General features: G+C 45.6%; 1 protein-coding gene across 1 annotated transcript; it reads right to left on the bottom strand.

The window, feature by feature from the left end:
* Positions 1-2,191: 2,191 nt before the first annotated feature.
* On the bottom strand, positions 2,192-20,001 carry Mcm3 (minichromosome maintenance complex component 3). Its single transcript, XM_041655789.1, has 17 exons — positions 19,869-20,001; positions 17,406-17,518; positions 16,830-17,038; positions 16,215-16,345; positions 13,558-13,796; positions 13,060-13,168; positions 12,451-12,604; positions 11,993-12,124; positions 11,263-11,471; positions 9,686-9,860; positions 9,226-9,352; positions 7,967-8,117; positions 6,415-6,555; positions 5,217-5,320; positions 4,695-4,771; positions 4,217-4,286; positions 2,192-2,856 (listed from the first exon to the last, which is right to left on the bottom strand). The coding sequence occupies exons 1-17, from the start codon at positions 19,944-19,946 to the stop codon at positions 2,658-2,660; spliced, it is 2,418 nt and encodes an 805-aa protein (XP_041511723.1). The 5' UTR covers positions 19,947-20,001; the 3' UTR covers positions 2,192-2,657.
* Positions 20,002-20,525: the final 524 nt, after the last annotated feature.

Genomic DNA, 20,525 nt, shown 5'->3' with positions numbered 1-20,525 from the left:
GCCCCCACCTTCTTCCTCTAGCCCAGTCTCTATTCCCACAGCGTTTCCTGCGCCAACTGCAGCCCACTGTGTGACCTCTGCCTCACTGCCGGTACCCACACACTCTCTTGGCCTGGGCTCTAATTACTCTTAGTAGAACTTAGGAGCTCAGATCTGTGTGTGTGCTGTGTGTAGGGGGAAATCTCACCAATAATTTTGTCCTCATCCTCACACCAGAATAAAACACTGGCATGAACAGCTACCGAAGCATCTGCTTCGCGGCTTCAGGATAAAGAATAACCCCCAGCCAACATGACATACCCCCTAGGGCTCATCTGCCACCAGGACAACAGCTTAAGTCTGTGACACCCCAAACACATGCTTTGTGTTTATAAGAAAATTTAAAAGTTCTTTGAAAAGTGGCCGGGCGGTGGTGGTGCACACCTTTAATCCCGGTACTCCGTGTGCAGAGGCTGGTGGATCTCTGGAAGTTCAAGGCCAGCCTGGTCTACAGAGTGAGTTCCAAGACAGGCTCCAAAGCTACATGGAGAAACCCTGGAAAAATAAGAAAAAGAAAAAAAAGTTCTTCGAAAGCTACTCTATAGAGAAATTTGTGCTGGCCCCACCAACTTCTGTACACACCTAAAAACAAACAAATGTCTCAATGCCAAGTAACTGCGGAAGTACCCTGCAAGGCTACAGATAAGAACCATTTTAAGTTTCTGACGTAAATCATCAGTCCCCTAAAAAGGAACCTTGGTTGAGCCAGTTTCCCTGGACTTCTGGAGGCCGATGTGTTTATTTAGCTTTTCCAAATCAGCAAGGTCAGGTGTGCACAATCTGTTTTAGCTGACAAATAGTCTACTGAGGAAAAAAACTACAGGACAGAAATAAAATCCCCAAAAGAGATCACAGCAGGCCACTGCCACCTTGTGGAGACCCGATGTAAATGCAGAAGCTAATCCTGCAAATGAAATTAAATATGCCTTATAAAAATTGGGGAGATCAGTTTGGAGAGTTCTCAAGACATTAAAAGTAAAACTACCATATGACCCAAACTTTTGCATCCTGGGCACACACCCCAGAGAACTTCATACCCATACAAGTGGGGTAGATACTTGTACCCTACCAGAGGTAAACCCATGTTTATTGCTGCTTTATTCACAGTGTCAAAGAACTGGAATCCATTCAATTGTCCATCAACAGATGAATAGATAAAATCTGAGATATATAAAAAATAAAGTAGCACTCCACTCTAAGGAAAAGCAATCATAAAGTTTGTAGGAACACATAGAATACATACGTGGCATCACAACCTTGGAAAAGGAAGCACATATTGTCCCTCACATATGGAACCTTGTCAGTACACAGGAGGGTACGGTGTAACATGTGGACAGGAGAACAAAAGACTGGATGCTGAGTCACGGGGAGGACTAACGCATATGAGCTCTTTCTAGTTTAACTCTGCCATGATGTTTTCTTTGTTGGTGGTGGATTAAGTGCATAAAAATAAATTGAGTAGTGAAAGCATAGAATTGGGGTGACCTCCACAGCCTCCCTTCCCAATGGCTACTCTGAAGGTAGAGAAGGTTCACTGAGCTGCACAGTCTTTGGGTCTTGCTAATTTCAGTGTGTGACTTTTTTTTTTTTTTTTTTTTTTTTTTTTTTTTTTAGTTTTTCCGAGACAGGGTTTCTCTGTAGCTTTGAAGCCTGTCCTGGCACTAGCTCTTGTAGACCAGGCTGGCCTCGAACTCACAGAGATCCGCCTGCCTCTGCCTCCCGAGTGCTGGGATTAAAGGCGTGCGCCACCACCGCCCGGCCTCAGTGTGTGATTTTTATTTATTTATTTTGCTGTACTTTTCAAGACACGGTCTCTCTTTGTAGCCCTGGCTGTCCTAGAACTCGCTCTATAGACCAGGTTGGTCAGCGTATGATTTCATTTGGAATGTTTTTAGAATGGAGTTAAAAAGAAAAAAAAATCTTCAAGGAGGCCGGGGCCTAATACAGCTCAGAGGGTAAAGGTGCCTAGGTGCCTGCTGCCAAGACTGGTACCCAGGTTGGATCCCTAGGATCCACATGGTAGATGAGAACCAACACACACGAGATGCCCACTGACCACCACACAACACATGTCCCAGCTCCAACACACACACACACACAAACACACACACACAGTTATTATTTTTAAACCACAGAATACAAAGTCCACATGTATAAAATAGTTCTATTTACTGGGTGTCAATATCTCGGATACTTAGGTCAACAACACTTATTACATTTTAGTCTTATTTGACTGCAAAGAAAGCTTTCTCCAATCCACCTGTGATCTGCTCGAGCCACTCTGGCAAACAGACCTCAAGGCTTGTCCTAAAGTGCTTGGGGGTGGCGGAGGAATTAAAAACACAAGCAATAAACACAAAAAACAGTTGTGCCCCCAAACCCAACAAGTCCTGCAATAACTTTCATCGTTTAAGGCCGGAAGGTGTGTGACCAGAGTCCTGGCCCCCGCCCTCTCCCCGCTCCAGCCCACAGCAGCAGCCATTCTCAGAGCGTCCACCAGGTCCTGACAGCCTCATCACCCATGTTCCGCAGCTTCCATCACTAAACAGTTACTGGAGAATGGAGACAATGGCAGGGACAGGGCAGTCCTTGGCAGAGGGACTTCATACATGCCCTGCTCAGATAAGGAAGATGATGCCCTCAGACACCATGACCTGGTTGTCATCCTGCATTCTGCTCAGTGATGCCTGGATCTCCTCTGAGGAGAAGGGCTCTTCTCTATCCCGATTGATGGATTCTGTGAGGTGGCTCATGCCCACAGACTGCGCGTGAGCTTCTCGGAACACATCCAAGAGGGCCGCCTTGAAAGCCTTCAACCTGCCCAAGAGAGGAAAACCATGAGCAGAAAAGCCAGGCACACTGCAGCACCTATGCAATAGCAGCACTAAGGAAGCTGAGGCTGGAGAAACCCTAAATTCACAAGCAGTCTGTACCACATGTTGAGACCAAGTCTTAAACAAAATGGTCGTACACAAACCTGAAGCTCTATGGCAAGCTTAGATATGAAGCATTAACATTAGTGTTCTCCCAGCAGTCTAAGCAGCTCTCTTTAATGCTAACCTACACTGCTCACAGAGCTTCCTGCAAGTTGAACATGAGGGGGCCGGTGAAGCCTGGAGGCTGTTGACGAGACCGGCAACCCTGCACACGGCACAGTAGATCGGCTGGCACAGTATCTGAGGGACAGTTTATTCACAGTAGTTAAAGAGCCCACACCTCTCCACCAGTCTAGGAACCTTACCATGCCACACGAGTGTGCTGTGCAACAAATCTAAGTATGTTGCACTGTAAATGGCAGTGACAAGGAGCCACCTCAATGCCGTTCAAGAGCTTATTTAAGATTCTATATATTACCAGACAGTGGTGGCACACACTGGGGGGCAAAGCCAGACTGATCTATGTGAGTTTGAGACCAGCCTGGTCTACAAAGTGAGTTCCAGGACAGCCATGGCTGTTAAACAGAACAACCCTGTCTTAAAACAAACAAAAAAAATCTATACATCAAACTAGGTGAGGGGGCACATGCCTTTAATCCCAGCACTCAGGATGCAGGGGCAAGGAGGAATCTGAGTTTAAGGCCAGTCTACTTTGTATAGTGAAGTGTTTTAAAACCAAAACTCTTCGCACAGCACCCCTTGGAAATCTGAGTCGACCCAGAAAGCACAGGGTTTAGTGACAGTTTCTGGAGCATGGAATTACAACCGGTTTTAGTGTTCCTCTCTAAATATTTTTCTACGTTTGACTGCATGGTGTTCTGTATCTTCTAACAAATTAGCCTTAGCTATGGAGTTTCTTTGGTATCCAGTAAACATTAAATTTCAGGTTGAAAAATATTTTTCGAAGCCCTAGTGAAAATCTGTGTCAAATCAAATAGACACAATTACAAGAAGCCAAAGCTAAGATACAAATCAAAATCTGTCCTTGGTGAATTAAGTCACCTCTTCTTGACTTAAAAGTAACAACTTCATTTCCACAAAGAAAGTACAGAAAACCGGCGAGAACTGCAACTGTCACGGGCGTTCAGACACTGGCCTGACTTTGTGAGCCTGGCCTTAGGAGCAGTGGAGTGTTGTAAAGCCCCTGGGGTTCTAGCTCAGCTCGACAGAGGCGGCTGGCACTCTGCCTGGAAGCTAGTCCCCCAGCAGCAGGAATTCCCAAGCACGAGCAGATGACTCACCTGGACTCGCTCAGCTCCACTTTCTGGGATTCGGTGGTCTCCTGAGAATCGTCGGTCTTTGGAGTGTACACTTCAGGGGAGCAATGCAGGGGTGGGGGAGACAGCAACGTGAAGTCATTTCCAGCAACACTGAAAAGCCACACCCTCCCTGTCTTGCTGCCTCCCATGGTTCTTACAGGGCCGGGCAGGATAATAAATACAGGGAAATTCCCCATGGGTAGAGGAACTGAGTGAAGCAGGAGACCCTCAATGCATTATCCAGGATGCTTAAACCAGGCAAGGCAAAGGGTCATATAAAATAAAGGAGGAAGCCAACAGCTAAGTTAGGCTTCTTTTCTTAAGTTTGCACTGGGTTTCCCAAGGCTCTCTTGAGACAAACGTCCCTGGTCACAGGGTCTCTTGGAAAGTCAGTAAGAACTCACAAAAAAAAAAGGCAGCACAAAATGCAGCTGGAAGATCACGAGGCAAGCTCACTCACCTTGAGGCATTTCCTTCTCAGCTTCACGGAAGTCATAAGGGTCATAGGACTCCCCATCCGCAGCATCGGTCCTCCTCCTGAAATAACCGTAGCAGTCAAGAAACTGACATGGCTTCAGGGAGCTCCATTTTGGGGCTCTGACCACATGTATACCAGAACAATGCACAACCAACAAGAAACATCGGAATCACTCAGGCCTGATCAAACCACTGTATTTCCTGAAAGACATTCTCCAGGCCCTGCCACCCAGTGCTCTGGGTCCCTGATACCAACCTAATAAATGATTGTGCAGGAGGGGGAAAATTGCCTTAAGAACATCTGATGACCTAATGATAGCATCACTTCTGCTACTCAGCATCCCTTATAGGAAACCATCCTGAACAAAACAGAGGCTCTCCTCCCACTCCTGTGCCCAACTACCTTCCTCTGAAACCCTGCAGGGCCATGAGGAACCAGCCGCCAACAATTAGACTCTCTCCACCCCGACAGCTTCTCGTCTCACTTCTCAATGCCCCACTGTACCTCTTCTTCTTCTGTTCGGGGTCTTCCTGACTCTTCTCCTCTTCATCTTCCAGGTCTGACTCATCCTCACTTGGCTTCTTACGTTTCTTCTCCTTCTCCAGAACCTAAAACCAAACCAATGGACATCACTGGTGCAAAACTCATTAAGGAACCTTGAGTCTCTTCTGCATCACCAGCAGAAATGACTTCCAAGTATCTAAGACTTATCTCTCTGTCCTTCCCAGTCCACATCCCAGGACCAGAGGCAGGGGAAGCTTATTAGACTTTCACCAACACCAGGAAGCCTGTCACAGCAGGTACCCAGGTTCACTGAGTAAAAAGGCATGTTTGGGGGGTGTCCAAATCATTACGGTTAAGGGGAGAATAATCATTCATTTCTTTCTTTTTTTTTTTTTTTTTTTTTTTTTGGTTTTTCGAGACAGGGTTTCTCTGTGGTTTTGGAGTCTGTCCTGGTCTCGAACTCACAGAGATCCGCCTGCCTCTGCCTCCCGAGTGCTGGGATTAAAGGCGTGCACCACCACCGCCCGGCTAAGAATAATCATTTCTTTATAGACCAGGTATTTAGTTGAAATTCAACACAGCTCCCGACTTTGTAAGGAGAGAGAAACAGGAAAAGGATGGCAGAACCATAGCTCTAAACCTCCGAGGTCTATAGCTCTTCAGGTGAGCAGTAGCAACGGCGACAAGGCTCACCTTATTTACCTTATTTTCTCCCCCTTTATTAAAATAATTTTTTTTTCACAAAATATATCCTAATTATAGATTCCCCTCCCTCTGCTCCTCCCAGTTCCTCCCACCTCCCTCCCACCCACCCAGATCCACTCTCTGTCTCTCACTAGAAAAGAACAGGCTAAGAGATAACAATCACACATGACAAAATAAAATATAACAAGCCATCATACTGAAGTCGGACAGGGCAAAGCAATAGAAGGAAGAGTTTTCGAGAAAAGGTCCGCGAATCCGAGACCCAGTCATTCAGCACTCAGGAGTCCTACAAAAATACTACACTGAGAGCTGTAACACATACACAGAGACCCTGGTGCAGACCCTTGCAGGCCCTGTACTTGCTGCTTCAGTCTCTGGGATCTCGCATGCCCTTTACACAGCTGATTTAGAGGGCCTTGTTCTCCAGGTGTCCTCCATTACGTCTGGCTTACACTTTCTGCCTCCTCTTCCGAGGGGCTGCCTGAAAGCTCACCTTCTTGAAGTAAGCATACTGAACCAGCTCCACAGCTTCCTCTGCATCCTGCAGCTCCACGGTCTTGCTCATACGGGCCTTTGCATGGGCTGTGGCCAGCCGGATCAGGGTTTCCAGTGTTCGGGCCGTAACTGGAGATGTCTAGGGAAGGAAACAGGAGGGAATTACTTCTGAGGGAACATGGAACACCATGAGCTTGGAGTTTAGACACTCCAAGATCCAATTTCGGTGTCACACAAGATTTCTGGTGAAATCTTCATGTGCACTAACAGAGCTAGACAATCCAACCTGAGGGATCGACCAGCACAACATACTGACAATAACACTCAATTCTTGCCCCAGTGAGCAGGTCCTTGACACAGACGCACTGAAACAGTTCCTGCACGGAGAAGAGTGGGGCTAAAGAAAGGAGCTATTTAGTATGGAAACAAGTGACCTGTGATCCCTAGGGAACCCATGGAGAGCCGTGGGGGAGCAGGTTTAAGCTAAGTAAGAACTTGTTCTAAGACACAGTGATGTCCTGAGCATGCTATCACAGGCAGAGGGGGGAGGAAAGTACCAATAGAACCCAGAGACAAAACACCTATTAGGGGACAGTTAGGTCTGTCACAGAAGCAGGGCTTTGAACTGTGGACTCTCTCCTTTTAGTCCTGTATGAACTATATTGTCCCTGGAAGATGCAGATAAATTCAAGGGCCACTCTACCGCTCTGAATCACGGGCGCTCAACTTCTAGCTATTCAGAGCATCAGTGACATTCACACCCCTCTAGAGACTCTCATTGGCAAAACCTACTTCTCTTCACATCTGGACTCAAAATAGCCCTTCACGCCCATGCTCTTCTAATTACCACACTGGGTGCGTGATAAATATATGATCTTCCTATCTACCTTTCTGCCTCTTCCTCAAGCCTGAACACTCACTCAGTTCCTTTCCCACTGCATGTGAGAATGGAGACGAGGCCATTCCCTGGAATCTAGCCATGGTTCACCGGGGGAGATTCTCACTACATCTGAGGTCTTGGTTTTCACCTTCTCCAGAAAAGAGATAATTAAATGTGTGTTAACAAAGCTCTTCAGACCAGGAAGGACAGTCAAATTAAAAATCCCAGGTTCTGAACAGGAATGTGGCTGGGTGGTGGTGGTGGCAGCACACACCTCTAATCCCAGCACTTGGGAGGCAGAGGTGGGTGGATCTCTGTGAGTTAGAGGCCTGCCTGATCTACAGAGGAAGTTCCAGGACAGCCAGGAATAGACAGAGAAACCTTGTCTGGAAAAATCAAAAAGAAACAGAAACATATTTTGAAGGCTAGAGAGATGGCTCAGTGGTTAAGAATACTGGATGCTCTTCCAGAGGGCCCAGGTTCAATTCCCAGCATCCATATGGCAGCTCACAACTGTCTGTAATTCCAGCTTCCACACAGACCAAAGGAAAAACACCAATGCACATAAAATGAAAATAAATTATTAAAAAAAAAAAAAACCTCCCTATTTTCCCAGAGAGCAGGATCCCCTACCCTCACGTTCTAGGACCAAAACTCTCTGTGCACTCACCCGGGCAGTATCTGAGCTCATGCTGTCCTGACTGCGCAGGCGCGAGTATTCTTCTGCAATGTAGGCTGCAGACTCTGGTGTCAGGACGGGCTTAATGATTTTGGCCACGTGGATGTATTTCTTCATGAAAGCTGCACTCACCATCTTCTCCCTGGATCCAAGAGAATGCACGTCATTTTCCTAAGCCATCTTGGGCAATGGTTTAAGCTCTCAGAGAAGGCAAGGACCAATGGCAGTGCGGAGATAAGCCCAGAGCCCACCACCATAACAGGGACACACACAGAGCATTTCAAGCATCGTCTATTCAACCTCAGGTGTTATCTGTAACTCAGGTAATCTAGGGAAGAAGACATTCTGGTATTACAAGTCTTATTTTATTTATTTTTTTTTTTTTAGATTTATTTTAATGGTATGTGCATAGAGTTTCGCCTGCATGTATGTCTGTGCACCCTGTGTGTGCCTGTGTCCATGGAGGCTAGAAGAGAATCCCCTGAAACTAGAGCTACAGACCTTCGTAAACTGCTATGTGGGTGCCAGAAAGTGAAGACAGGTCCTCTGGAACTGCCTTTGTCCACTGTACCATCTCTCCAGACCCTTGGCCCCCATTTTTGGAAACAGTATCACTATCTATCAATAGCTGGCTTGAAACTCAATTGTGTATGTAATTACTCTGGCCTCGAACTCACAGAAATCCACTAGCCTCTGCCTCTTGAGTGCTGAGATTAAAAGTATGTACCACCACACCTGACAACAGCCACATTTTGTAGGTGGGAATACTGGCTCAAGAGAAAAAGTCAACTCAAATTCAGTACAATTATGTTTCTTGCTACAGCATGGCCAAACAGAGCTACCGGAGTTCACATATACTCTGAGACCCAATCAAGTCTCTTCTACTCAAATTCACTCTCCAAGACTGATTGCTACCTACTAACAGTCACCAAAAACTACCACAAAGAACGAGAGGGCACCTTAGAGGACTGATCATACACCACTAGCACTTGGGCATATTGTCGAAAACAATTTTGAGTCAGGTTATCTGTAGTCCAGGCCAGTTCCAAACTGAATGCTGAGACTGTAAGTGTGAACCATGCCTGGCTCTGTTCAAACTTGTTATCTCAGGAAAGATCTGACCCTGAGCTAAATCACCCAGACACATGCAAGGCAACCGGCAAAGATAGATGGTTTACCTGCAGACCCAGAAAAGAAAACCTAGGTCAATAGCTCAGGTTCTCTTAAGAGAGGTTAAGAGGGGTGCTCACTTTTTCTTCTTGCTCCCATGTAGAAGCTTGTCATGCTTCTCATAAATCTGGGTATCCTGCTGGTCATCCAGGACAAAGTCGGGATCATCTGTGGCCAGGATATCCACTGAACTACCCAACGGCAAAGCTAGGAAACACAAGTTGAGAAAAAGGAGATTAAGGAGTTTCAGCCAAGCCAACTTGCCTCTTCTATAGCCAAAGACCCAGGAGGAAACAGACACGTGGACTTCACAAATCAGAAGACACCCAGAAGATGCTGAGAAATATAGCAGAATGCAAAATGAACAGACAAACTCAACCCCAGTGAGCAGTAAAGTAAGGGGAGAAGGACAGAGATGTTAACCCAGCACGTTAACCCAGGACGGAACACCCAAAGCCCTGGGGCTGGGCCAAAGGTATGGGGCGGGGGGATCTGTCAGGCCCTCTTCCACAAGCCACCCATGCTATTCCATGTTCTCACCATCACCATCCTGCTCCCCTGGGGCTCTGTACTGGTGCATCCTAAGGACGTGGTCTGAGATTTCCCGATCCTGTTCAGGATCCATCTGATCCAGCATGATGAAAAGCAGGTCAAATCGTGACAGCAGCGAATCCTGCAGCCCAATGTTCTCCATAGGAGTCTTATACTGATCATACTGAAGAACACAAGACAATCAGGTAGAGGAAACATCAGTAGGAAGAACATCAAGGGCAAATCAATCTGGGGGTGGGAATGTAAGGCTAGGCCACATAAAATTCAGCAGGCAAGCAGAAAATACATAGTGGAATATAGCTCAGTGGTCCTTGCCTAGCATGTGTGAGGTCCTGGGTTCAATCCTCAGGATCAGTGTATCAATATGGCTGGAGGGAAATGACTCCTAGCTGTCCTCTGCCCTTCGCATGCATGCTACACACAAAACTAAATTTCTGTTCTGTTTTCAGACAGGGTTTCTGTATAGCCCTGGCCATCCTAAAACTTACTATATAGACAAGGACAATTTTGAATGCACAGAGATCTGCCTGCCTCTGACTTCTGGGTCCGAGACCAGCCTGGTCTACACAGTTAAATTCTGGGACAGTTAGGGCTACACAGAGACCCCATCCCGATAAACAAAATAAATAAATAAACACACACATATATCACAGCTTCCTTAACTATGGATCGAACACTCAACATCAGGGGATTCACAAAACCTCTCCTTAGGAGCAGGTTTCTGGATGCACGATGAGTGGGAGTTGACTGAAAAGCAAGCATAGGATGATTGTGAGCAGTCTCTGACAGTGCTGGCTTCAGCGGCTCCACACTTCAACACAGCCTTCTTCCCTGCACACTTGTGCATTCTCATTGTATGTGTTGTCACGACTCCACACCAACACTGCCCCAAAGAGCACAGCTCAGATCTGAGAGCATTTAGGAGGTGGACTGCTATTACTACAAGCTCTCCCCTAACATTAGAAAAGCATAATGACCTAACCAAGAAAATACTCTTGAAGGTTTCCCAGTGTCACCTTTATGGCTGGCCAGCAGCCAAACAGCAAAATCCAGGTTCATTCCCAGGCCCTATGTCAAAAACTCAGGTGGAGAATGACAAAGGAAGACACCCAACATTGACCTCTGGTGGAGAATGACAGAGGAAGACACCCAACATTGACCTCTGGTGGAGAATGACAGAGGAAGACACCCAACATTGACCTCTGGTGGAGAATGACAGAGGAAGACACCCAACATTGACCTCTGGTGGAGAATGACAGAGGAAGACACCCAACATTGACCTCTGGTGGAGAATGAGAGGAAGACACCCAACATTGACCTCTGGTGGAGAATGAGAGGAAGACACCCAACATTGACCTCTGGCCTACACACATGCAGGCACAGACATGCGTACACAAGTTATTCTGTTATAAAGAACTGTGAAGAATGACTGCTAATAATCCAAGAAGAGTAACAAGACGAGTTGTTTTTGATTTACTATTCCTCTATAATAAACCTCTCAGCCCAGTTATTAGGCAAAACCAAATTAATCCAAGAATAGAGGTTATAGGCCGGATTCCACTTACCCTGCCATAGACCGGATTGGCAGCTGCCAAAACACTGCAGCGGGCATTCAGCCGAGCATGAATGCCAGCCTTTGCAATAGTCACTCGACCCTGCTCCATCACCTCGTGGATGGCTGTACGATCCATATCAGACATTTTGTCAAACTCATCGATGCAAACAACTCCTCGGTCAGCCAGGACCATGGCACCAGCTTCCAGGCGACGCTCCCCTGGGAACAGAAGAGGTAAATACATATGGCGCGGTCTAAGTCAGAGGACAGAGAAGGATTTTTCCAAGGCACCTGTCACCAGAGTGCGCGAGAACACAGTAAAGAGCCTCAGCTGGGGGACTTCACAGGAAGCCAGGCAGTGTTATTTCTCAGCTCCACCCTGAGTCTTGCTGAGCCCCCCTCACTGTAGCCTCTCAGCTGCACTCGCTTCGCTCATCTCCCTCGGAGACAGCCAACCAAAGCTCCTTTACTGCTCTTCAAATCTTCCCCCAATTTCAATTTTACCTTCCTCCTAAATTGTTTTCCCCTTTGCCATCATTCAAGCCATCTTCTAGAAGACATGTTTAGCAACAGAGACCTAAAGCCTTCAAATAATGGACCCACTTAGCTAGAGCATTCAGTCTTACAACACACCTCACTAAGCTTTCAAATAGTCCCAACACAAGCCAGTGCCCACAGCCAGCCTGGAGAGTCTGCTCACACTCATGCTGGTCCTCAGCCAGGAAGCCTCATGCCCTTACCTGTTTCCTGGTCTGTAGTGACAGCAGCCGTGAGACCCACTCCAGACGAGCCCCGGCCAGTGGTGGGAATGGCCCTGGGAGCAGTGCAAAGCACATACCGCAGAAGCTGGGATTTAGCAACAGAGGGGTCACCTACAGAACAAGGCAGTGGTGAACCTCGAGGAAAGTCCCCACATACCCCAGCAAATTCGGCTTCCACAGCACACTTCCTGGCCAAGTCCCACAGTAACCTGATGTTACTTCTTTCCTTTTTCCCATTCTCAGAATTCAGTCTAGGTATAATACATCACGAATTTCAGGGATCATTTTTAAAGACATCCATTTTAGCCCTCTGCACTTTGATGGAACTGAAATATGATCAGCTGTAGAAGGTACAATCTTATATACACACGTTTTTACAGCCCACTCCTCAAGGTAAAAAAGCCTCTGTATATATAACACGTCCCCCAGCACCATACCTATGAGGAGAATATTGATGTCTCCACGAATGTGGCTGCCATTTTCGAGCTCTCGTTCCACCCCTCCCAGAAGCAAACAGAGGATTGCCTTCTTGACATAGTCATGCCCATGAATGCTTGGAGCCAATGAGCGGGCCAACTGGTCAAACACATCCTACAGCAGGAAGAACCAGAATAAAAAGCCTAGTGAGACCCAGCAGGGTTTCTGGAGCCGACAGAAAATACAAACTCTTTTTATTCCAAAATAAGAAGTAAAAGCAGAGATGGAAGTGTACACAAGACAATCAGGAGTTCAGGGACACCCTGGGCTACATGAGACTGTCTCCACAGGAGAACCAAACCAGTGATATGAAAGGCTCAATGGTGCACTGATATTTTAACTCCTACACTCTTGTTTGCATTAGGTTTAACTGGAGAGCCGAGCAGACAGAACAAGTATTACCAATCAAATGGCAAAAACACCCTTAACTTGCCAGCTGCAACAAAACTGGATGCTAGTAACAAATACTTTAGTGGAAAATAAAATCCCACCTTCTTCCAGATGTAGCACAAAGATGGCCACATAGGACACAACACTTTCAAATCAAACCCACCCAACTCTTCACCGACCTTGGAACGGGTTTTACTGAACTTCTTGATCTTGGCTATGTCGTCGGCAGAGAAGGCAGGCTGCACATCCTTGCTCATCTGCTTCACATTGCAGGCAATCAGGACAGTCCTGCAGCACAGCAAGAGGAAGCCCGCTGGACCCCAGCACCACTAAGAGTTCTTGGTCTATTAAACTAAACCAGAATATGGGGGGGGGGAGGTGCAATTCCTGAACCTAGATGAGCACTTTGTCCATGAGCCACAGTGAGGATGGAATGCCCAACAAACAAGTGTGGATGAAAAGGAGGCGGGATGGAAAGGAGGTTGGTCCCAGGGCTGTATTTATGTCACCATGACTCCCATGTTTGGCCTAGGATGGCCAACATTCCCAGTGCTGTATGAGAAGGAGGAGTACTAGAATCAGACCATCCTACTAGCAGGCAGTGCACACTATCCACCAGTTAAGCACTGCTGGGACAGAAACTGCCAACGGTGCTGCAGTCCACAGCAGATCCTTACCTGAAGGTACCTGAGGTGTAGCCGCCCTTCTTCCCTGGAAGGCAGCGGTAGGTCCCCACCACCTGTATCCTATCACCAGGTTTCACTTTATCCACCAGATCGTCGTCTAGAATGACATCAACAGAGCGAGGAAGCTGACCAGCGGGGGCCTTCTCCGGCATCTCCTGGATGGTGATGATCTGGTGGTCCTTGTAGACAGACAGGCCATACTCTGTCTCCAGGGGGTTGTTCTCCTCATCCTAAAAAAAAAAAAAAAAAAAAAAAGCCACAGAAAAAGTCATTTCAGTCTTGTCTCAAAAATGTAGCATTCATCTAATGTGGAAAACATCTTTCAGAAAATTTGAAACTTTACCAGCTAGAATCATGATAAAAGTGTATGCATCTCTTACAGCTTTCCTAGCCTGATCCCTGAATTAATAACAAACCAAGCAACGAAAGGGTCAGTTTTCACCAATGGGACCATGACTGTACTAACACCTAAATCAAAATCCTGACTCCCCGAACTGATGCTGAATCTGTGATTACAATTTGATGCAGTTTTTCTTCTTTCTTCCTTTTTCTTTTTTCAAGACAAGGTTTCCCTGTGTAGCCCTCACTGTCCTGGAACTCACTCTGGACTTGAACTCAAGAGATCCATCTGCCTTTGGCTCCTGAGTGCTGTGTGCACCAGCACGCCCAACTCTAATGTAGTTTTTCCACTTCCAAGAAATACCCAAGAGAAATATGCACCAGAGCTACTGACTGCTTACAGCAAGCAAAATTAAAGACAATAGGTAATAAACACATGTGGAAGAGTCACACAAACGAAAACTGTGATAAGATGCACACTTGTGATCATACACAATGTTACGCCAAGGCTGCTCAACACAATAACATGTACACAGCAAAACAGGCAAAAGCAGTCGTTTGCAACCTGTGGCTTGTGAGCCCTTTGGGAGTAACAACCCTTGGGCAGGGGTCATCCGGAAAACACAGATTTTACACTACAATTCATAACAGTAGCAAAATTACAGTTATGAAGCAGCAATGAAATAATTTTATATTTGGGGGTCACCACAATATGAGGAATTGTATTAAAGGGTTGTACCATCAGGAAGGATGAGAACCACTGGGCAAGAACACCTCCTGTTAAGATGTCAGGGTTACCAGGCATGGTGGTCTACATGCCTTTAATCCCAGCACTTCAAAGGCACAGACAGGTGACTCTCTCTGTGTTCAAGGCCAACATGGTCTACACAGTAAATTCCAGGACAGCCATGACTATGTAGACACCAGTATAGCACAGCCTTCAATAGGGACTTCTACTTGCTGGAAAGTTTGCTACTCACTTTGCATGTTGGTTATATGAGCACATATAAAATAAAATATATCTTATATTTTTATAAATATTCATATATTTATCTGCTTATAAAATCTCAAATAATGCACTTAAAGAGTTTGTACATATATATGAAAACTGTAAGTTTATTAATACATGTATTATAAACATATAGTATAGCTATAATACAAAATTATATATTATATATAATATATCAATAAGTGATTATTAATATATAACATGCAGTAATACAATTAATGTGTGGCAATATTAACCTGCTATAATTATACATTAACCTGCTATATACATTATATATAATTATATATAAATATCCATTATGTATTGATCATAATATATTAATCTTTATTGTATATTAATATATTTTATGGTAGATTACATATTCATGCTATATAATATACAGGTTATATATAATTATTACAATGTATTAACATATACTAATCTTCCACAAAAAACCATTAAGGTGTGCTTCCATTATATGTGAAGTTCTGAAAACCACAAAAGCCAAGGTGTGCTTACTGAGTGTTCACTATGTGCCAGGGACTGTGCTACAACTTCATGCACTTATCATCAGCTTCTCAGAGCCAGTACTTTCTACTTCCCAGACAAAACTATTTCCTAAGAGGTATCCTGTGATTAAATGAGTATAGACATCAAGTAATCAATATTAATGATCTCTTGTCTCCCTAAGAAAGTTATCTCACCCTGAATACTGTCAAGAAAGCTTTTTACTGTCTTTTTCCTAAATCCACTGAAATATCAGATTATACAATAGCATCAAATAATAGCAGCATTTTCCATTTTACTTTTAGAAAGCACATTATATAATTGTTACAACTCTGTTAAAATACCTGTCACCCAATGTGTCTCCTTTTCAGCCTTCTATAGTTTAACATTTCTCAATTTTATTCTGTATGTGTGGTGCACATACCATACACGTGGAGATTAGGTATGGCATCAGGTATCCTGTTTCAGCTAGACTAGCCGGCTAGCAAGGAAGCCTTTAGGAATATCTATCTCTTCTCTCCAAAGGCAGCTGGGTTAGCAGGCATTCATAGGTATGCTTGGCCTTTTACTTAGGTGCTAGAGATCTGAACCAAGGTCCTCATGCTCGCAGAACAAGTACCAACTAAGCCAACTCTAGTCCTTAACTTTGGTGGGATTTCTATATTAACTTTATATCCCATCTTTCTTCAGAATTAATCCTTATCTCACATTATCTACTTTTAGAACCAAGACTCCAGATATTCTACAACTACTGGAATTAAAACAATCTTCTTTGATTCCGAGCTCCCAAGGACCAACTGGTGCAAGTCCTCACCTTTGTGGGATAAACAGAACTGGACGGGAAAGCCACCAGAGTGGTGAGATCAGAGTAGCGTCGCTCTATGGTCTTTTTAGTAGCAGGACAGTAGTGAACACTGCGAACGACTTTGGGACGAACTAGAGAGCCTGGGAATGCAAAGGTATGTATAAAGTCACACAGTGGCAGACACAGGAGGGCTCTCAACCCATGCAACGACTTTACTGTGTTCTTCCAATTATGTTAACCTATTTCAATAACACTTGTCATTTATTTGTCTTTACATTTACACATAGGGTATCAGTGTATCCATGTAAAATTTTAAGTACCACTGATGTCAATTAAGGGACAGCTCAGGGTTGCAGTAAGTTTGGAAGAGCCAGACTCTTCCAGCTTCGGAAACACACAGTTCGGCTACCACTGATGGTCACTTCCAGTCGTGTCCCCCGCCCCCCACGCCCCCAATTGCTGTGGATCCTGAGGTCCTCCACATTCTACCATTTAATGTCAATGCTTCACTTCTCTGAATCTTCAAGTTCCCCAGCCCCACTACAACTCTTCCAATTCCAGGACCTCCTACATCTCTATCCTACCATTTCCTTAGGATCCCGGCACAGCCTACAACCCACTCACATTTGGTAACAATGCCTTCCACACAGACCACACAGCTGAGGAAGCAGGAAGTGAGAGTCCGAGGAGAGACGTGCTTTGAGCCAAAGCTGCCTTCTAATCCTATGTAGAACTCCTCATACTGTTTGGCGTAGGTAGCATCGATGGAGGCCACGAAGTCCTTCAAGGCCCGCTGGAAGGCAACCAGCTCCTCGAAGGCATTGTTCAGGAGGCTGCATAAGACCAAGACAAAGGACCATTAATTACACAGAGTTCAGGAAACTGACCCTCAAAACAAGAAGAAACAGTCTTAGGTCATTACGAGCAGTGAAAGAAAAAACCCATTTCTACTTTGTATAAGACTCAGGAAATACATCCGAACTGACTTTTACTTCGGTTCATCAAAGATGTAAAAATGGTACTCAGCAAACGCTGGAAAATGGGAGCACGAAAGAGCAAAATGTCCACCATCTCCTCTCTGTGAGACAACGACAGCCATAAACTCCAGGTCCTTTCCAGGGAAGCCTGTTCTGGTCTAAACAAGACGACGCCTTTCTCAGCCCAAAGCAGGCTATTCCTCTGCAAACCATCACCACTCACCGGTTAGCCCTCTTTTCATTTTTCCTGCGCAGGTCGTTCACACTGACAATCAGCCGGTACTGGTTGTCACTGATCAGCTCCCGGACCTTGTTCTGGTAAATTCCCTGGTCTTCCTGCGGGGCAATCATGACATATCAAAAACAGCTACGCAACTCAAAGTGTTTTGGAACAACTGAAATTCAAAACTGGTGACCAACGGCTGGGCGGTGGTGGCGCACGCCTTTAATCCCAGCACTCGGGAGGCAGAGGCAGGCGGATCTCTGTGAGTTCGAGGCCAGCCTGGTCTACAAGAGCTGGTTCCAGGACAGGAACCAAAAGCTACGGAGAAACCCTGTCTCGAAAATTAAAAAAAAAAAAAAAAAAAAAAACACTAGCCTCGGATTTCACCTACAACCTACTAGGAGATAGCAAGCTTGGATTTCCAAAGGTTCCAGAAGGAAATACAAAGAGGAAAAGTTTTGTTTAGTCAGAAGTCAGGTAGGGCACTGGAGGTAAACTGAAATTCCAGCACTCAGGTATTGGAGGCAGAGATCACCGCTGACCACTGAGTTCAAGTGAGGGTACAGAGTAAGACCATTTTATGAGCAACAACCAAAAGAACAAGCAAGCAGATGGGTTTACAGCGAGAATCTGCAAAAACTGGTGCAAGAGGGGGGAGTGTTCAGTGAGAATAAGGCGGGCCTGAATCTAAGTGACAGCCAGATAGGGATTCGGGAAAGTATTAGAAGGTACCTGGAAAGCGGTGGAAGTCAGAACACAAGCAGGCTCAGCAATGGGGTCTGCAGCTGTGCCTAGAACTTGGGGTACTTAAGGACATAGCGCACGAGAGAAGGGTGGTCATTTCTGAGTTCTCATTCTTTGGTGTGACATACTTCTTTCAACTGCAGGACAGTCTTCCCTAGGTTATAAAGGCTTCCCCCGTCATGGAACGAGGTCTAGGCCTTTCTGGACAAGGAAAATACACCGCAGTCTACATCAATAGTGCATTATTAGCCACTGACAGATCCATTTGTAAAGCAGTTACTGACTGTGGGGATACTATTTTATGTCAGAAGATATCAACACTAAGCTATTCAAAAGTCCTAAGTGGGGAACTGGGAGCTACTCGAAGTCGACACCAGTGAAGATGACAATGACCACCAATTAACACACATAAGGATACCAGCATACTGGTACTCATATGTCTCAAACGGTTGCCAGGAAGCAAATGGCTGCATACAGCCCTTTCTTCCTGCCCAGCATCCCCTATCCCATACTGTCATGATCAATATATGTTGATATTTTAATTGGGACTTAAAATGACTTACCTCTTAAAGAGCAGTAAGTGAAAAAAAAAACTCACTAATATGAAAATTGCATTTTAAATTCTTGATGTTAACATGTCTGATTGCAGACTTATTTCAAAATCATGATGTGTATTTCAAGCATACATAAAAAATGTAAATTAAGTACTCTTAAAATTCAACTTAAAATTGCTTTTCATTGATCGACAAACTTTCTGTGTTCACCAACATCTTGTAGCTTTAAACTGGGTTGCACAGAAACCTCACTTTACCTGCACACAAAATACTTTTGGTCTGACATCAATAAACAGTCAGATTGGTGGAAGTGCTCCCCACCCCCCAGCAGTAACTCAGTAACTAAAATATGAGCACTCTGAGCCAGTTGCCACAGCCCTCGGTGCACCCTGTGGGCAGTACCTCCTCCTTTCCATCCAATTGCTAAGATGGGCTTGACCAATTTGTTGACACCGGACCTTGAGCAAGCTGGGTCCTCACGAGACAAACTAGAGGGTTTTGAAGAAAACTCTATCGACTAACCAAGAGAAGTTTCAAGAAGAATACGTAGCTCAAGGGAAGACCGCAAGCAAAGGGTCTTGGGGACCACCTACATCATTACATAAAAATTAAAAATCTCCCATGGGAAAAATTCATTGACTCATTTAGAAAAAAAAAAAGACATGAAAATAGAAGAAGGGGATCAGCGGGAGCAACAAAAAAAAAATGAAAGAGGGGAAGAGGGGATGATGAGGAGTGAATACAGTCAAAATGAATTATTTATGAAATTTCATAATGAAAGTCATATGTAAAATTAACTTATGCAAATTTAAGGCATGAAAAAATACTGTTTTGGAAGAATAATAGCAATAATTAGAAGAAAAGAAATCAGGAAGTTGCGCAGCAAAAAGAAGCACCAGAGGCCATGACCCTCGGCAAAGATATCAGGGACTGAACCCGATCAGCCAAGTTCAGGTTAGCCTCGGGGACCCCAGTCGCCGGACGCAGGCTAACTACTGGAACCCCATCAGCCCGGCCGGGTCATCCGCGGTGACGACAGCCGCCGGGCCCAGGCTAACTACAGGGACCCATCAGCCGGGCCGGGTCACCAGCAGACACCCGAGCTGCCGGGCCGGGTCACCCGCGGGGTCCCCAGCACCAGCCAAGCCGGCCGCCCGAGCCTCACCTCGTCATCCAGGAAGTCCAAGTAGTCTCTCTGCGCCTCCCGCAGCTCCACGTCGTCCAGCACTACGGTGCCCGCCATGCCGCTGCCCCAAAATCACCGGCCGCCAAACAGTGCCGAAAAAAACCCGCGTGTCTCCGCCCTGGCGCGAAAACTTCCCAAGTTTTCCCGCCACGGAAGTTTACGGTGGAGGGCACGGGGAGCCTAAACGCGTTATGATTGGCTGATCCTCCTAATTTCCGGATTGCAACTGTCCAATAGCGAGGTTCTTCTTGTTCCAGCCTTCCCTTCGGTACCTGGATTGGAGAGGCCTGTCCTCTCTTTCTCCTCCCTAATAGAAAGGTTGTCCAATGGAGCAGAGAGGAGACTCAGGACCCGCCCCCCTATCATTGAGCAACAGGAAACTTAGAAAGCACTGCATTCTGGGAGTTGTGGTCCCTCCACCATTTTTGACTGTAGGCCTTTTCGTCCTCTGGGAAGTTAGGATTTACTGAGGGTCCCAAGTTTGCGCCCCATCGGACTTACGTGGAAAATAAAGTAAATGTTAGAGAAAGAGAGTTTTTAGCCATAGAGTGTTAAAACATAAAAGCAAATAATTTTTTTCGAGACAGGGTATCTCTTTAGCTTTAGAGCCTGCCCTAAAACTAGCTCTTATAGACC

This window comes from Microtus oregoni, unplaced genomic scaffold (genome assembly GCF_018167655.1).
Source record: "Microtus oregoni isolate MIOR12 unplaced genomic scaffold, Mior012 000007F_ref0000211, whole genome shotgun sequence".
Classification (NCBI taxonomy): domain Eukaryota; kingdom Metazoa; phylum Chordata; class Mammalia; order Rodentia; family Cricetidae; genus Microtus; species Microtus oregoni.
Note: the sequence above shows the minus strand (reverse complement) of the source record. Positions and strands in the feature narration are given on the sequence as shown.